Source organism: Bos javanicus, chromosome 12, assembly GCF_032452875.1.
Source record: "Bos javanicus breed banteng chromosome 12, ARS-OSU_banteng_1.0, whole genome shotgun sequence".
Taxonomy (NCBI): Eukaryota; Metazoa; Chordata; class Mammalia; order Artiodactyla; family Bovidae; genus Bos; species Bos javanicus.
This window is the reverse complement of record NC_083879.1, coordinates 31,145,419-31,160,248: the sequence shown is the minus strand read 5'-3', so window position 1 is coordinate 31,160,248 and position 14,830 is coordinate 31,145,419. Positions and strand designations below refer to the sequence as shown.

The following is a 14,830-nucleotide window of genomic DNA, read 5'->3' as shown; positions in this document are numbered from 1 at the left end:
TCCCTTGCTTACGGATGACTTCTCCCATCCCTGCCAGCTAGCAACCTCCTCCCTCTTCCACTGCCTCCCCTCCCCCAATCCTGCAAAGGCCTCTCATGACCTCCTGGTTATTAAGTCTAAGTGACACGTCCTGGTCCTTATCTCTGTGGCCTTTGGCGTTACTGATCACTCCTTTCCTGAAATTTTCCTTCCCTTAACTCTGTGACACCTATTCCTGCTGGTTTTCTTCCAGCTTCTGGAAATGCTTGCATGGAGTTGTCTTCACTAGAAACTCTTCTGCAAATTCTAAATGTTGCCAAGCAGTTTGGCCCAGGAGAATGGACCAAACTGAGTTCAAATCCTGGTTCAGTGGCTCACGTGATGTATGAACTGGGGCAAATAGCAGAATTTCTCCAAGCCTCAGCTGCTTCTTTAGTAATTCACATACTGTGAATTTTACTCTTTTAAAGTATACAATTCAGTGGGTTTTAGTATATTCACAAGATTGTGCAGCCATCACCACTACTTCCAGAGCAGTTTCTTTTACCCTCAAAAGAAACTCATACCCATGAGCAGTCACTCCCTATCCATGCTCCCCAGCCGCTGACAACCACTAGTCTACTTTCTGTTTCTTGTTTATTCTGGACATTTCGTATAAATGGAATCATATTCTGTGTGGCTTTTTTCATCAGTTGTTTTCACTTAGCACGTTTTTGAGGTTCATCCATGTCAAAGTAAGGATCAGTATTTCCTTCCTGGATCAGTGTTTTGTTCCTGGTTTGGGCTGAATAATATTACATCATGTGAATGTATCATAGTTTATCCACTCATTGGTTGATGGGCATTTGTTTCCAGCTTTTGGCTACTATGAGTAATGCTGCTATGCAAATCCATGCCATTAATCTTTTCATATGCAATGTCTAATCTTAATCCCATCCAGTGTATTTTTATCTCAGACATTTGAATTGTTAATCTCTAGAATTTTTATTTAAGTCTCTTTTTATCTTTGTTTCTATTTGATGTACTCAGTCTTTCCTCCAGCCTCTTGATATATGGAATATAGTTATAATAACTGTTAATTGCTGATGCTTTTTTTGGCTGACTTCAATTGATTGCATCCCTTCTTCATCATGGCTTGTACATCCCTGCTTATTTACATGCCTGAGAATTTTTTTAGATGACTGACATTGTGAATTTTTCCTTGTTGGATCTTTTTTTTAATTCTATAAATATTCTTAAGCTTTGTTCTTGGGTAAAACTATGTGACTTGGAAAGAGCTCGATCATCTTGAATCTTTCTCATCAGCTTTGTTAAACGGATCCTGACCAGCAGTTAGTCTGGCACTGGTTTCACCAGAGCACCATGATATGAGCCTTCCAGGTGTTCTGCTGCCCTGGGAATTGCGGTGGGCACAGGAATTGATCTGGCCTTCTGTGAGCTCCCGGTAGTGTTCCCGCTAGTCCTGGGTAGAATTCTCTCCCTGGCTGTGGACACTGTCCTCACCGGCTGCACTGATGTAAGTTGTCCAGAAACTCGAGGGGCCCTTCTGTGTCACTCTGTGTCTCTGTGGAGCTGTCCTCTCCGCTACTCTGCCCTGTAACCGCTGAGCCTTGAACTTCCTGAGCCCCTAGCTCCACCGTCCCAAGTTGAGAAGACTACCAGACTCCCCCTGGGTTTCCTGACTCTGTGCTACAGCCTGGAAGACCACCCAGAGAGCACGCGCAGGCATCCGTCGGGGTGGTAGGGGTCATACCGTGTGTTTCTGAGTCTTTGGTTCCTTGTGCTTCATTGCCTAATATAATGTCTTGAGATCCACTGACACATATTTTGGTCGAGTGTTTTGGGTAGTTTCAGATGAGAAAATAAATCTACTTTCTTACTCCATCTTCACCAGTGAAAGTCGCTCAGTCATGTCTGACTCTTTGCAACCTCATGGATTATACAGTCCATGAAATTCTCCAGGTCAGAATACTGGTGTAGGTAGCCTTTCCCTTCTCCAGGGGATCCTTCCAACCCAGGGATCGAACGCAGGTCTCCCACACTGGTGGATTCTTTACCAGCTGAGCCACAAGGGAAGCATAAGAATACTGCAGCGGGTAGCCTATTTCTTCTCCAGTGGATCTTCCCAACCCAGGAATCGAACTGGGGTCTCCTGCATTGCAGGCAGATTCTTTACCAACTGAGCTACCAGGGAAGCCAGATGTAACTATAATTTTTAATATAAACATTAAGCAATTGTTATAACACCATTAAGCCAAGATTTTTCACCCTTGGAGAAAGGAGACATTTAGATTTACTTTGATAAATAACACTCATACTTCTTGTAAATAATAAATGATAATAAATGTCCCAAAGTTGAGACTATTTTGCATAAATTTTTGTCTAAAGCGTGTGTTATCATAACCAATTCTTATAGTTGGCTTGGGAAACTCTGGCTGTAACATCTTTTTTTTTTTCCCCTATTTTCTGTACATCAAAATAGAAAATAATCCACTCTTTCCTTGGAATGGGAAAGGTAACCCTCTTCTTTCTAGTGTGTGTGCTTAGTCTCTCAGTTGTGTCCAACTCTTTGCAACCCCATGGACTAAACCCACCAGGCTCCTCTATCCATGGGATTGCCCCAGCAAGAATACTGGAATGGGTTGCCATTTCCTTCTCCAGGGCATCTTTCTGACCCAGGGATCGTCTCTTGTGTCTCCTCCATTGGCAGGAGGGTTCTTTAACCCTGAGCCACCTGAGAGGCCCTTCTTCTTTCTAGAATACTTATGTATGATTGGGCGGGTTGGCCAAAATGTTCGTTTGAGTTTTTCCGTAGATCGAACTTTTGGCCAGCCCAGTCATTCCTGCCCTCACTTGTGCTCCGTGCTGGCCAGAAGGAAATTTCCTGCTCTCGCACTGTCTGCTCTCCACTCTCCCCAGCACTAGCCAACTCCAGACAGACAAGTGCCAGTGGGGAGTAGAAAGTAGTGTGCTACTGGGCACATTTTTTCTGAAATAAATTTAGATCAGTTTAAGAAAAATAAAGTCCTGTCTAACGATGGAGAACTCAGCCCATGTGCTCCCTGGGGTGTCATGCTGGTGCCAGCCTGCAAGAAACAGACTTCCTGTCTGTTGGGAGGTGGACCAAACTCACGAAGTGCTTTTCCTTAAGCTGGAGGGCTATCAAAGTTGCGTCCTTTCATTCTTCTCCCTCTTGTTTACAAGTGTTAAGGTCATGGGCCTTCTCTGAGATTGGAAATATGCAGGTCCCAAGGCTGCAGAGTTTGCTTGTTATCATGTCAGTTGAGCTTCCAGCTTCAGGACTGAACCATGCTTTTCCATCCATTAGAATCCTCTGGATAGTGACCAGATGACTACAGATGAATTTTTCATGTTCTCTTTGCATTTTGAAGGCCCATGTTCATCCTGGCGCTCAGCCTTTGCACGCAAACTGCTTGCATTCATCTTTGTAAGAACAGAAGGTGACTGGCTTCTTTGCTCTGAGTTGCCAGTGGTCACTGGGATCACCATAGATTCTATGTGCCCCTACTCAGAGTAATGCAACCAGGGGATGTGATTGGGACAAGACTGGGGGAATGGGAGAATGTTCTAGGTTCAGGGTGTGCCCCCAAACCTGCGAGTTCAGTCAGATGCTGCAGAGTGGATCAGCAAGTGTCCTTAGGTGTTGAGATGCCTGGCGAGGAATCAGAGAACCTGAAGCCCAGATGCTGACGCTGGCTTGCCCATGGTCAAGGGCAGGGCCTCATTTCTTTGCAAGTCCACTGGGCCTCCCACATGTCATTGACTGAACAGGTGCTTGGTGCATGCATGCGTGCGTGCTTAGTCGCTTCAGTCATGTCTGATTCTTTGCCACCCTATGGACTGTAGCCCACCAGGCTCCTCTGCCCATGGGATTCTTCAGGCAAGAATACTGAAGGGGGTTGCCATTTCCTCCCTCAGGGGAATCTTACTGACCCAAGGATCAAACTCACATCTCCTGCCCTGCTGGATTCTTTACTGCTGAGCCATCGGGGAAGCCCATCAGTGAAAGGGTTGCTAGGTTTTAAGTCTGGCTTCAACCTGGATTGAGTGATTTCCCTTTAGATGTTTTCTAAGAGGAATCCCCTTGAAGGAAAAAAAAAAAAAAAAGCCAACTGCTCCAAGTCTCTCTAAGCAGACCGGGAAGAAATGTAGGCAGCTGGGAGGAATTGGGCAATTCTGTCTGTTCCTCTGCTTCCAAGCGTGAAACCTTGCACTTGGAACCACTTCAACAGAACAACACTTCACAGTCCTTGTCTTTTCATTTTAACGCTTACAATGACACACAGCGGGCCATTCCTTCTCAGCCCCTTGCCAGCATCCTCGTGTTATAAAGAGCAGTTGTCACATCTGGGCTGACTGTTTTCTCACAGGTGACCCTCCTTGCTTCCTAGGGTACCCCAAGCAGAGGACCGCGGCCCCCCGCAACGGGTTCTCCCCGAAGCCAGACCCGCAGGCCCGCGAGGCGGAGCGGCTGCTGGTACAGCGGCTGAAGGAGCGCTGTGAGCAGCAGGCCCGACAGCTGGGGCTCGCGCAGGCGGAGCTGAGGACCGCCGTCCGCGGCTTCCAGGCGCTCGCCGTGGCCACGCAGCTCTTCTTCGGGAAGGTGAGGCCACGCCTGTTGACTGTGGAAGCGGAGGGCAGCGGCGGGAATGGTTCTTAGTGTGTGAGCTTTAATTCGGGTTTGGGGTTAGAGATGGTTTGATTTTCAGGTGCTGCAGTGTCTCGGCCAGCATCATGGGATGTTTTAGGAGCTGAGTTGAGACTTGCATGTGAAAGACGTTAGTCTGGGAAGACGGATTCATAACCTTGATTCCAAAAGGGAAAATTACGTTAAAAAAAAGAAAAGTGAAAAAGTGAAAGTGAAGTCGCTCAGTTGTGTCCAACTCGTTGCAGCCCCATGAACTGTAGCCTACCAGGCCCCTCTTGTCCATGAGATTTTCCAGGCAAGAGTACTGGAGTGGGTTGCCATTTCCTTCTCCAGAGGAAAAAAATGAAAAGGTATAAAGGGAGATTTGGAAGGTGAGAATGGGACATGTGGTGGTTTGCATTTTGGACCCGAGACGGCCAGGTTCTGAGACGTCTGTGCCTCTAAGCACAGAGCAACCCAGGGCGGCAGAGCAGGCCACTGTGGCCCTTGAGGGGACCTGGGAGCTGCCAGGCCTGGGGTCTGTCCTCCGGGCCACGCTCTCAGTGTGAAGTGGGCAGCGTGGGGAGGGGGTGTCCCCCTGACCCCTTGATTCTTCTGACAACGCAGAGAGGCCTTGGGTTCCTCAGCCTAAGAGTCCACTCAGAGTCTCCTGGGCTCATCCGGACGCTGGGTCTTTATCAGATTTGGTTTCTTGTTGTTGTCTTTTGTGACCTCTTGGATTGTAGCCCACCAGGCTCCTCTGTCCATGAAATGCCCCAGGCAAGAATACCAGAGTGGGTTGCCATTTCCTTCTCCAGGGAATCTTCCTGACCCACGGATCAAACCCACGTCTCTTGCATCTCCTGCATTGGCAGGCGGATTCTTTACCACTGTCACCACCTGGGGAGCCCTTGGGGTACAGTCTGGTAACATTCACGATGGTAACATTCACCAAACGTAGTTCGGCCTCCCTGTCTCTCAGTGGAGAAGGGAGGTGGTGGGAGCCTGGGCCTGACTTTGTACATTCTTGCCCCATCCCGGGGTGACCAAGGAGCATTTGGGGGAGAACTTGAACCTTTACCTCTGAAGTTTAAACACTATGAGTTATCATATCAATAACCTATAAGGCATTAATTTCATGTATGGACCTCCTGGGATCTATAAATGAAAGTAAAAGTGCTATAGAAATGTCCCCCAACCAGGAAAATGAACTAACTAAATTTCTAGCTAATTTAAAGAAGAAAAATCCGAAGAATATTAACCAACACCATGTCCACTGGTTTTCCTTATTATCTGAACCTTAAAGTGCGGAGGACTCTGGCCTTTTATGGCAGCCTGCAGCCTCTCTTGTCCCTCCCTCCCAGTGTAGAAGCCTCAGCTGCCCTGTTTAATGCTTGTTTCCTTTTTTTGCTTAAAGCTTTTCGCCCAAGGAGCTAATTCCCAGGGTATAGTTGTGATCAAAGACAAGATGAACAGATTTCAGTTTTATCAATAGTTTCCTTTTCCTCCCTTGTCAAAATGTTAACACCAGCAATCAATGACCAATTTGAATATTATGTCTTCCCTTCTGGTCTGGTACCCCTGGGGTCAACCTTGAGCTGAAATGACTGTGTTCCCATCTTGTAAGAATTAAAATTACAGACACGTTTTTGAGGCACCAAAAGGGGTGGGACTTGCCGTGTTAAATATTGAGCAGTTTTCTTATTAGAGAGAGTCGTATTTTCTCTTCTTCGGCTGGATGTATGTTTTCCACTGACAGTCAGGTCTTTAATAAAGAGAGGAAATCCGGGCTGTTCATTGCAGTTCAGTGATAAGATGTACCATGTTACTGTGTCCACTGTCACTTCTGTGCAGCACACAGTGTCGTAACGAATCCGTGATAAAGATTTGCTGTGGATTGATTTGCCAGCGAACACCAGCTTAACACGTTGGTCACATGCACTGTGAGGGCTTCCCTGGTGGCTCAGATGGTCAGAAATCTGCCTGTAATGCAGGAGACCCAAGTGCTATCCCTGGATCGGGAAGATTCCCCTGGAGAAGGGAATGGCTACCCACTCCAGTATTCTTGCCTGGAGAATCCCATGGACAGAGGCTACAGTCCATGGGGTTGCACACAGTCAGATATGACTGAGCGACTAACACTTTCATAGTTGTTGTTTTTTTTTTTTCCTAACATGCAGTGTGTTTTCAAGTTGGAGATTTTGGACCTACTCATGGCATCATGGCAGACAAAAAGTTTTCTGTGATGAAATTAAGGGTCGGTTCCCTCTAACGGTGCATTTCTGGGCCCCAGGAGAATTCCTGTTGGTCCAGGGGCCACTAGTTGTACTTCACTGTAGCATCCACATGGCTCTTTGGTCGGAGATCCCAAAGGGCTGGGAGGTAATTTGCAGGCATGTCCATCAGAGCCCCCTACTGGCTTGAGCCACACTCAGCTTGACATTTCAGCAAGATAGATGGTGGGCCTGAATTTCATTCTCTTTTCAGTAAATCACAACCAGCGACTCCAGACAGGCCTCCTGATGACCATGGCATTTCACCTCCCACCCAGTGTGTCCTTTTCTCTGTCCTGATCGCAACTGTCTCTCCAGATAAGCTCCAGAAGAAACAACGGACATTTTTTTAAAAGTCTGTAATTGAACAGAAGCGGCTTCCACATAGGCTGGATTTGCTCCACATGGTTTAAGATGATTGATTTGAGAGTTTGTGACCGGGGTGGAGCACTCAGGGAAATAAGAGGCCAGGCAAGCCGGGAAGTGTGGGTGACGGAGCCCTCTGTTACAAGATATTGTGACCCTGACATGTTCCCTGTATCCTATTGTGGGAAGCTGATGCGTTAATGTGTGAGATATGGTCACAGCCCAGCATACTATAGCTATGCAGAGCATGACCACCACAGCCAGCCTGAAAAAACAAGCTCTTTCTGCTCTTCTCCTTAAAGACCCTGCTGGAGCTCCACACCTTCATCTTTTCTCTGCTGAAGCATTTTGTCTACAAAGGCTGGCGTGGTAGAGCAAGGGCACCGTGCTGGCAAGGGGTCAGTCCCACCAGCGCCTTCGTCCCCCTTAAGACTTGAGCAAGTTACTGTCCCCCTTGGAGCCCTGTCAGCATCACCCTCGGGAAATTAATACATCCTTGCCCTACTCAGCTGCTTGCAGCCAAGTCCCCTCTGAGCAGTCATCTTTGAGTCTCAAAGTTTCCTCAGTTGCAAATAGGATCGTTAATAACTCTTCACAAGGTTATAGAGAGAATGTTGTGAATTAATGGGCAAGGGTACTTTGAACAGTATTCAGTAAAGCATCCTTTCTGAGGACAAGGAAATCTGACAAATATTTTATTCTCAAGTGGGATGAGTAAGACAGGTGAGAAATGTAAAGTGAAAACACAGACCCCTCTTATTTCATTTTATGTATATAAAGGATTTGACTCGGGTGTCCTTTAAGAATAGAAGTAGTTTTCTAGTCCAGCTATTCAGCTGGGGCTATGTATTTTTTCCAGAATGTACTGATTCCATTAAGGATGGGAAGTCACTAGAAAAAGGAATCAGAAGCCTAGATAAGAATCTTCCATTTCTGCCCTGTGCTCCACAGCTCATGGCACAGCAGCTGTGAGCATTGTCAGCTGTGTTTCAGTCTGAGCCCAGCGTCCGGGGACGCTCAGATGTCACCTTTAAGTGCCAACACAAGCCTCACATTTACGCTGATTCAAGGTAGCTCCACTCTGCCAACAGGGCACGGTCGTCACCACCAGCCAGACAGCTTTGCTGAAATCTGCGGTCTCAGACCTCTGCGGGGTATAGCAATAAGTGTGATTCTCAGGGACTTGCACTTCTCAGGGTCATGTTGAAAGATTATTTTTTAAATCTTTCTCTGCCTGGTTCCCAGAAACACTACTCTTTAGCAGCCCCTGGTGGCTAATCCAGGAAACAACACAGATGATGGTCCTGTTAATATTAATGTGTTAAGTGGCATGCCTCGCCCCGTAGCATCAAATTTTACAAGTTACATCTGAGAGTGTATTCGTTTTCATTTAATTTTTAATCAGGTTTATTATATTTATTCAGTTTTTTCATATTGGTTTATGTAATTTATCATTTCACTTTATGAATGTGACAAATGTTGGTTTTATTTATTTTTATTTATTACTGAAAATATTATTAGGATACAGAGAATGAAAATTAATGTCAAGCATTTGTGTATTTTCTAAGCTTAATCAAAATTAATAAGCATCAGCCTCCTTTTCCCTAAAGTATATAGCGTGAAAGTGTCAGTTGCTCTCTTCTCAGACTCTTTGCGGCTCCTCTGTCCGTGGGATTTCCCAGCCAAGAATACTGGAGTGGGTTTGCCATTTCCTTCTCCAGTGGTTTTTCCTGACCCAAGGATTAAACCTGGGGTCTCCTGCATTGCAGGCAGATTCTTTACCGTCTGAGCCACCAGGGAAGCCCCAGTTAAGGGTGTACATATTTTTAAATGTAGTTCATATATTTAACTTTTCATCTTCAATTCACTTATGTTAGTAGGTTTTAATCAACCCTGCCTCCACCAACGAAAGGGTCTATAGAGTTCAAAAAGTAAAAGACAAAGCATTTTAATAACAACATCACTCTTGTCTATTGACCATCTCCAGTGTCCTGGACAGCTTACATATAACATTTTAACCCTCACAAAACCCTGCCTGGTGTTGACATTATTTTCATTGGACAGTTGAGGAGACTGAGGCTCAGGGAGGTTCTGTAGCCTTCCCAAGACAATAGAATTAGAAAGCGATGGAGCCACAATACAACCCATATCCAGCCCGTATCAGTTCAGTTCAGTTCAGGTCAGTTGCTCAGTCGTGTCCAACTCATTTTGACCCCATGGACTGCAGCATTCCAGACCTCCCTGTCCATCACCAACTCCCAGAGTTCACTCAAACTCCTGTCCATTGAGTCAGTGATGCCATCCAACCATCTCATCCTCTGTCATCCCCTTCTCCTCCCACCTTCAATCCTTCTCAACATCAGGGTCTTTTCCAATGAGTCAGTTCTTCGCATCAGGTAGCCAAAGTATTAGAGTTTCAGCTGCACCATCTGTCCTTCTAGTGAATATTCAGGACCGATTTCCTTTAGGATGGACTGGTTTGATCTCCTTGCAGTCCAGGGGACTCTCAAGAGTCTTCTCCAACACCACAGTTCAAAAGCATCAATTCTTCAGTGCTCAGCTTTCTTTATAGTCCAACTCTCACATCCATATATGACTACTGAAAAAACCATAGGTTTGACTAGATGGACCTTTGCTGGCAAAGTAATGTCATATCAACCCATGTCCAACCCATATCAACCCATGTCCAGCCAATGTCCAACCCGTATCAGCTCATGTCCAGCCCATGTTTTCCAGAATGATATGGTATTTCCTCTCCGTCTCTGCACAGCCTTCAAGGTCGTGAGGATTTGCACTGTGCCGTACATTCAGGGGAGGATTGGGAACGTGGTCCACTTGTCCCAGGACCCTTATGGCCTGAGTGAGTTACAGCGAGCCCCACCTCTTTACTCCACACACACTCTTTGGATTATCTCCGACCCCAAATTACATCACCATGCATCCTAGCCATTCAGTTTAATTCTACACCTGTTGGTTAGAAGATTTAAAAAGGAAGATTTAAAAACTCGGTCTCAGACCCTGCCTTCTAATTCCAGAGGGGAAAGACACTTGTTCGAATCCCTGGAGGACAGAGTATTGATGTGGCTCTCAGGGGTCCCACAGGGAGCGATTACTCCAGCCGGGGCCACATGGCCGTTCAGAGAAGACAGATGCTGATGGACTGGCCCTCGAGAGTAAATCAGGCTTCCATAGCAGAGGTGGGGGGCCCAGCATAGCGGGTGGCACAGCCCTGGAACAAACCAGGCTGGGTCTGCCAGGAGTAGAGTCTGATTTGCCTAAAGTGTGGAGCTTCTGGACTGTCAGTAGCCAGAAATGAGGCAGAAGGGTTTGGTGACTCAAATAGCAAAGTAAAGAGAGGCTCAATTTGAGGCAGTCAGGAGGCTCTGAGAGTTTTGGACAGAGTACATTTGAAGCTGCATTTCAGGACAATTGATACGATAGCAGAGTATGGGATGGAAGGTAGAAAGAGAACCCCAAGCAGAGAATACACTTAGGAAGTATAGTAATAACCTGGGCAAAGGGTGGGAGGGTGAGGAGGAGGGTCTGACACAAAGGAGAGGGTGGATACAGGACCCCAGGACCCAGCCTGTGAGCCAGTTAGGGGGTCCACTGGGGTTTAAAAGTCCAAGAGGCTCCAGGTGGTAAGAGGTAAACCATTCCTACCCTGGCCCCAACAAGTCCCAAACAGAAATCACCAAACTGAGGAATGTTAGACTCATGTAGGACTCCTGTGTTTATGGCTCAGGAATGTTTATAAAGAGGTTGCGGGTTCTCTGTTTAACTGTTTTCTCTGGAACTGCACACTTTGTGCATCCATGAACCCTCAGGGTCCAGGTCCCTTCTAATGTCACTTCTGCACATATGGACAGAGGAGCCTGCTCCCATATGCAACATCTCCTCCCCCAACCTGGCCTAGTCCTGCTTTCTCGATTTCCAAGGTTCTTTGTTCTCTGTGATGCTGGGGGCTCCACGAGGAAGTTAAACGTGGGTTTAAATGACAGGAGAGAAAAAGGAAGCTCTAGAAAAGCAGATTTGGGAGTCATTTGTGTAGAAGTGACATTAGAAGAGAGGTTGACAGGAGCGTGTGTACAGGAGGACATGGGACAGAGCCTCTGTAGGGACCCAAGGAGAAGCAGTGGGAAAGAAAGGAAATGCAGGCGATGAGGAGAAAGGTCATTGTGAACAGGAGAGTCCCTCCTCAAAGAAGCCAAATGAGAGAGGAGTTTCTGAAGGAAGGAGTGAATTGTAAAACAAGGTACCAGACAGTAAATGAGAATGATACAGAATGAGAAAGTATCCAGAGTTTGGCACTTTCAGAGGAGCATCTGTAAATGGGTCAGAGCAAGCAGACTCTCCTAGTTCCTTAACAACCAAATGGTTCAACAGGTTTGGCCTCCATCACCTTGGACTCCAAAATCACTGAGTATGGTGACTGCAGCCATGAAATTAAAAGACGCTTGTTCCTTGGAAGAAAAACTGTGACAAATCTAGACAGTCTAATAAAAAACAGGCATCATTTTGCTGACAAAGGTCCATCTAGTCAAAGCTGTGGTTTTTCCAGTAGTCATGTATAGATGTAAGAGTTGAACCATGAAGAAGACCCAGCACCAAAGAACTGATAATTTCAAATTGTGGTGCTGTTAAGGACTCTTGAGAATCCCTTGGACCAAAAGGAGATCAAACCAGTCAATCCTAAAGGAAATCAACCCTGAATATTCATTGGAAGGACTGATGCTGAAACTGAAGCTCCAGTACTTTGGCCACCTGATGCAAAGAGGCAACTCATTAGAAAAAACCCTGATGCTGGGAAAGATCGAAGGTGGGAGGAGAAGGGGACGATAGAGGATGAGATGGTTGGATGGCATCACTGACTTGATGACATGAGTTTGAGCAAGCTCCTGGAGTTGGTGATGGACAGGGAAGCCTGGCATGCTGCTGTCCATTTGGTTGCAAAGAGTTGGACGCGACTGAGCGACTGAACAAGCTTGTGAAGCTGGTGCTTTTCCCCATCAGAAATGGCAATGGTGACATCTACAGGGCACTGCCTGCAAATGAAGTCTGTGCTCTGAGAAGAGTGCTGGCCAAGTATTACCTTAAATTCCAGAGTGTTTTACAAAAGCAGGTGCTGCTCTCCTCCCCTCGTTCACTAAAGTGCGAATTGCAAGCCTGCCTGTTCTACACACGTAAGTGATACTAGGTTTGAAATGAAAATCACACAACTGCGTTCATTTTTCATTTTATTCCTGACAATCAAAGTACTAAGACAGCAAGAATAAGATGGATGTCACACACTGCAAGCAGTTTGACTAGGAGATCATTCATAAAAGCAATTACGTATTGAGAGTCCAACAATCTATGTCTGTAATTCAGTCCCTAGAGATTATAAAGGCCCATGATGTCTGCTCCACCAGGAACAGAAGGAGAAATATTTAAAACTGAAAAACATTGACTCTGGAACATGGCAGTGTTCTCTTTAAAACAGAGGCATCATAAAAACTGTGCTGACAAAATAGGTAGAGGGGGTCTCATTTCTCAAATTTTTCTTCAGGAGTATTCCCCCATTGTTTTTTCAGTGTGAAAGAGTTGCAGTGCCAGAAATATATATCTATTTTACAAGCATAAAGGAGGCAGAAGGAGAAGAGGGAAAAAAAATGAAGAATAAATGCAATGCATGCATGTTAAGTCACTTTAGTCGTGTTTGACTCTTTGGGATCCCATCGACTACAGCCCACCAGACTCCTCTCTTTGGGATTCTCCAGGCAAGAATACTGGAGTGGGTTGTCATCCCCTTTTCCAGGGATCTTCCTGACCCAGGGATCGAACCCATGTCCCCTGTATCAGCAAGTGAGTTCTTTACCTCTAGTGCCACCTGGGAAGCCCCTGTGCAATGCATAGAAAAGTTATAAAGATATTAATCCAGCCCAGAACAATAATCACATGAAATGTGAGTGGTCTAAACACACTACTTAAAAGGCAGAGATAGTCAAAAGGGTTTTTTTTTTTTTTTAACCACAGCCCTGTCTAACTCAATGAAACTAAGCCATGTCCGTGGGGCAACCCAAGACGGGCGGGTCATGGTGGAGAGATTTGACAGAATGTGGTCCACTGGAGAAGGGAATGGCAAACCACTTCAGTATTCTTGCCTTGAGAACCCCATGAACAGTATGAAAAGGCAAAATGATAGGATACTGAAAGAGAAACTCCCCAGGTCAGTAGGTGTCCAATATGCTACTGGAGATCAGTGGAGAAATAACTCCAGAATGAAGGGATGGAGCCAAAGCAAAAACAATACCCAGCTGTGGATGTGACTGGTGATAGAAGCAAGGTCTGATGCTGTAAAGAGCAATACTGCATAGGAACCTGGAATGTCAGGTCCATTAATCAAGGCAAATTAGAAGTGGTCAAACAAGAGATGGCAAGAGTGAATGTCGACATTCTGGGAATCAGCGAACTGAAATGGACTGGAATGGGTGAATTTAACTCAGATGACCATTATATCTACTACTGCGGGCAGGAATCCCTCAAAAGAAATGGAGTGGCCATCATGGTCAACAAAAGAGTTCGAAATGCAGTACTTGGATGCAATCTCAAAAACGACAGAATGATCTCTGTTCATTTCCAAGGCAAACCATTCAGTATCACAGTAATCCAAGTCTATGCCCCAACCAGTAACACTGAAGAAGCGGAAGTTGAATGGTTCTATGAAGACCTACAAGACCTTTTAGAACTAGCACCCAAAAAAGATGTCCTTTTCATTATAGGGGACTGGAATACAAAAGTAGGAAGTCAAGAAACACCTGGAGTAACAGGCAAATTTGGCCTTGGAATATGGAATGAAGCAGGGCAAAGACTAATAGAGTTTTGCCAGGAGAATGCACTTGTCATAACAAACACCCTCTTCCAACAACACAAGAGAAGACTCTACACATGGACATCACCAGATGGTCAACACCGAAATCAGATTGATTATATTCTTTGCAGCCAAAGATGGAGAAGCTCTATACAGTCAGCAAAAACAAGACCAGGAGCTGACTGTGGCTCAGACCATGAACTCCTTATTGCCAAATTCAGACTTAAATTGAAGAAAGTAGGGAAAACCATTAGACCATTCAGGTATGACCTAAATCAAATCCCTTATGATTATACAGTGGAAGTGAGAAATAGATTAAGGGCCTAGATCTGATAGATAGAGTGCCTGATGAACTATGGAATGAGGTTTGTGACATTGTACAGGAGACAGGGATCAAGACCATTCCCATGGAAAAGAAATGCAAAAAAGCAAAATGGCTGTCTGGGGAGGCCTTACAAATAGCTGTGAAAAGAAGAGAAGTGAAAAGCAAAGAAGAAAAGGAAAGATATAAACATCTGAATGCAGAGTTCCAAAGAATAGCAAGAAGAGATAAGAAAGCCTTCTTCAGCGATCAATGCAAAGAAATAGAGGAAATATGCAGATGACACCACCCTTATGGCAGAAAGTGAAGAGGAACTCAAAAGCCTCTTGATGAAAGTGAAAGTGGAGAGTGAAAAAGTTGGCTTAAAGCTCAACATTGAGAAAACGAAGATC

At 45.6% G+C, this 14,830-nt stretch overlaps 1 protein-coding gene across 3 annotated transcripts in view; it reads left to right on the top strand.

The window, feature by feature from the left end:
* MTUS2 (microtubule associated scaffold protein 2) overlaps positions 1-14,830 on the top strand; it is a 388,969-nt gene that overhangs the window by 264,007 nt on the left and 110,132 nt on the right. For all 3 annotated transcript variants that reach the window (XM_061434861.1, XM_061434859.1, XM_061434858.1), the window contains one exon: positions 4,392-4,603. In XM_061434861.1, coding sequence (XP_061290845.1) covers positions 4,392-4,603 — 212 coding nt within the window. The remainder of the gene's footprint in view (positions 1-4,391; positions 4,604-14,830) is intronic.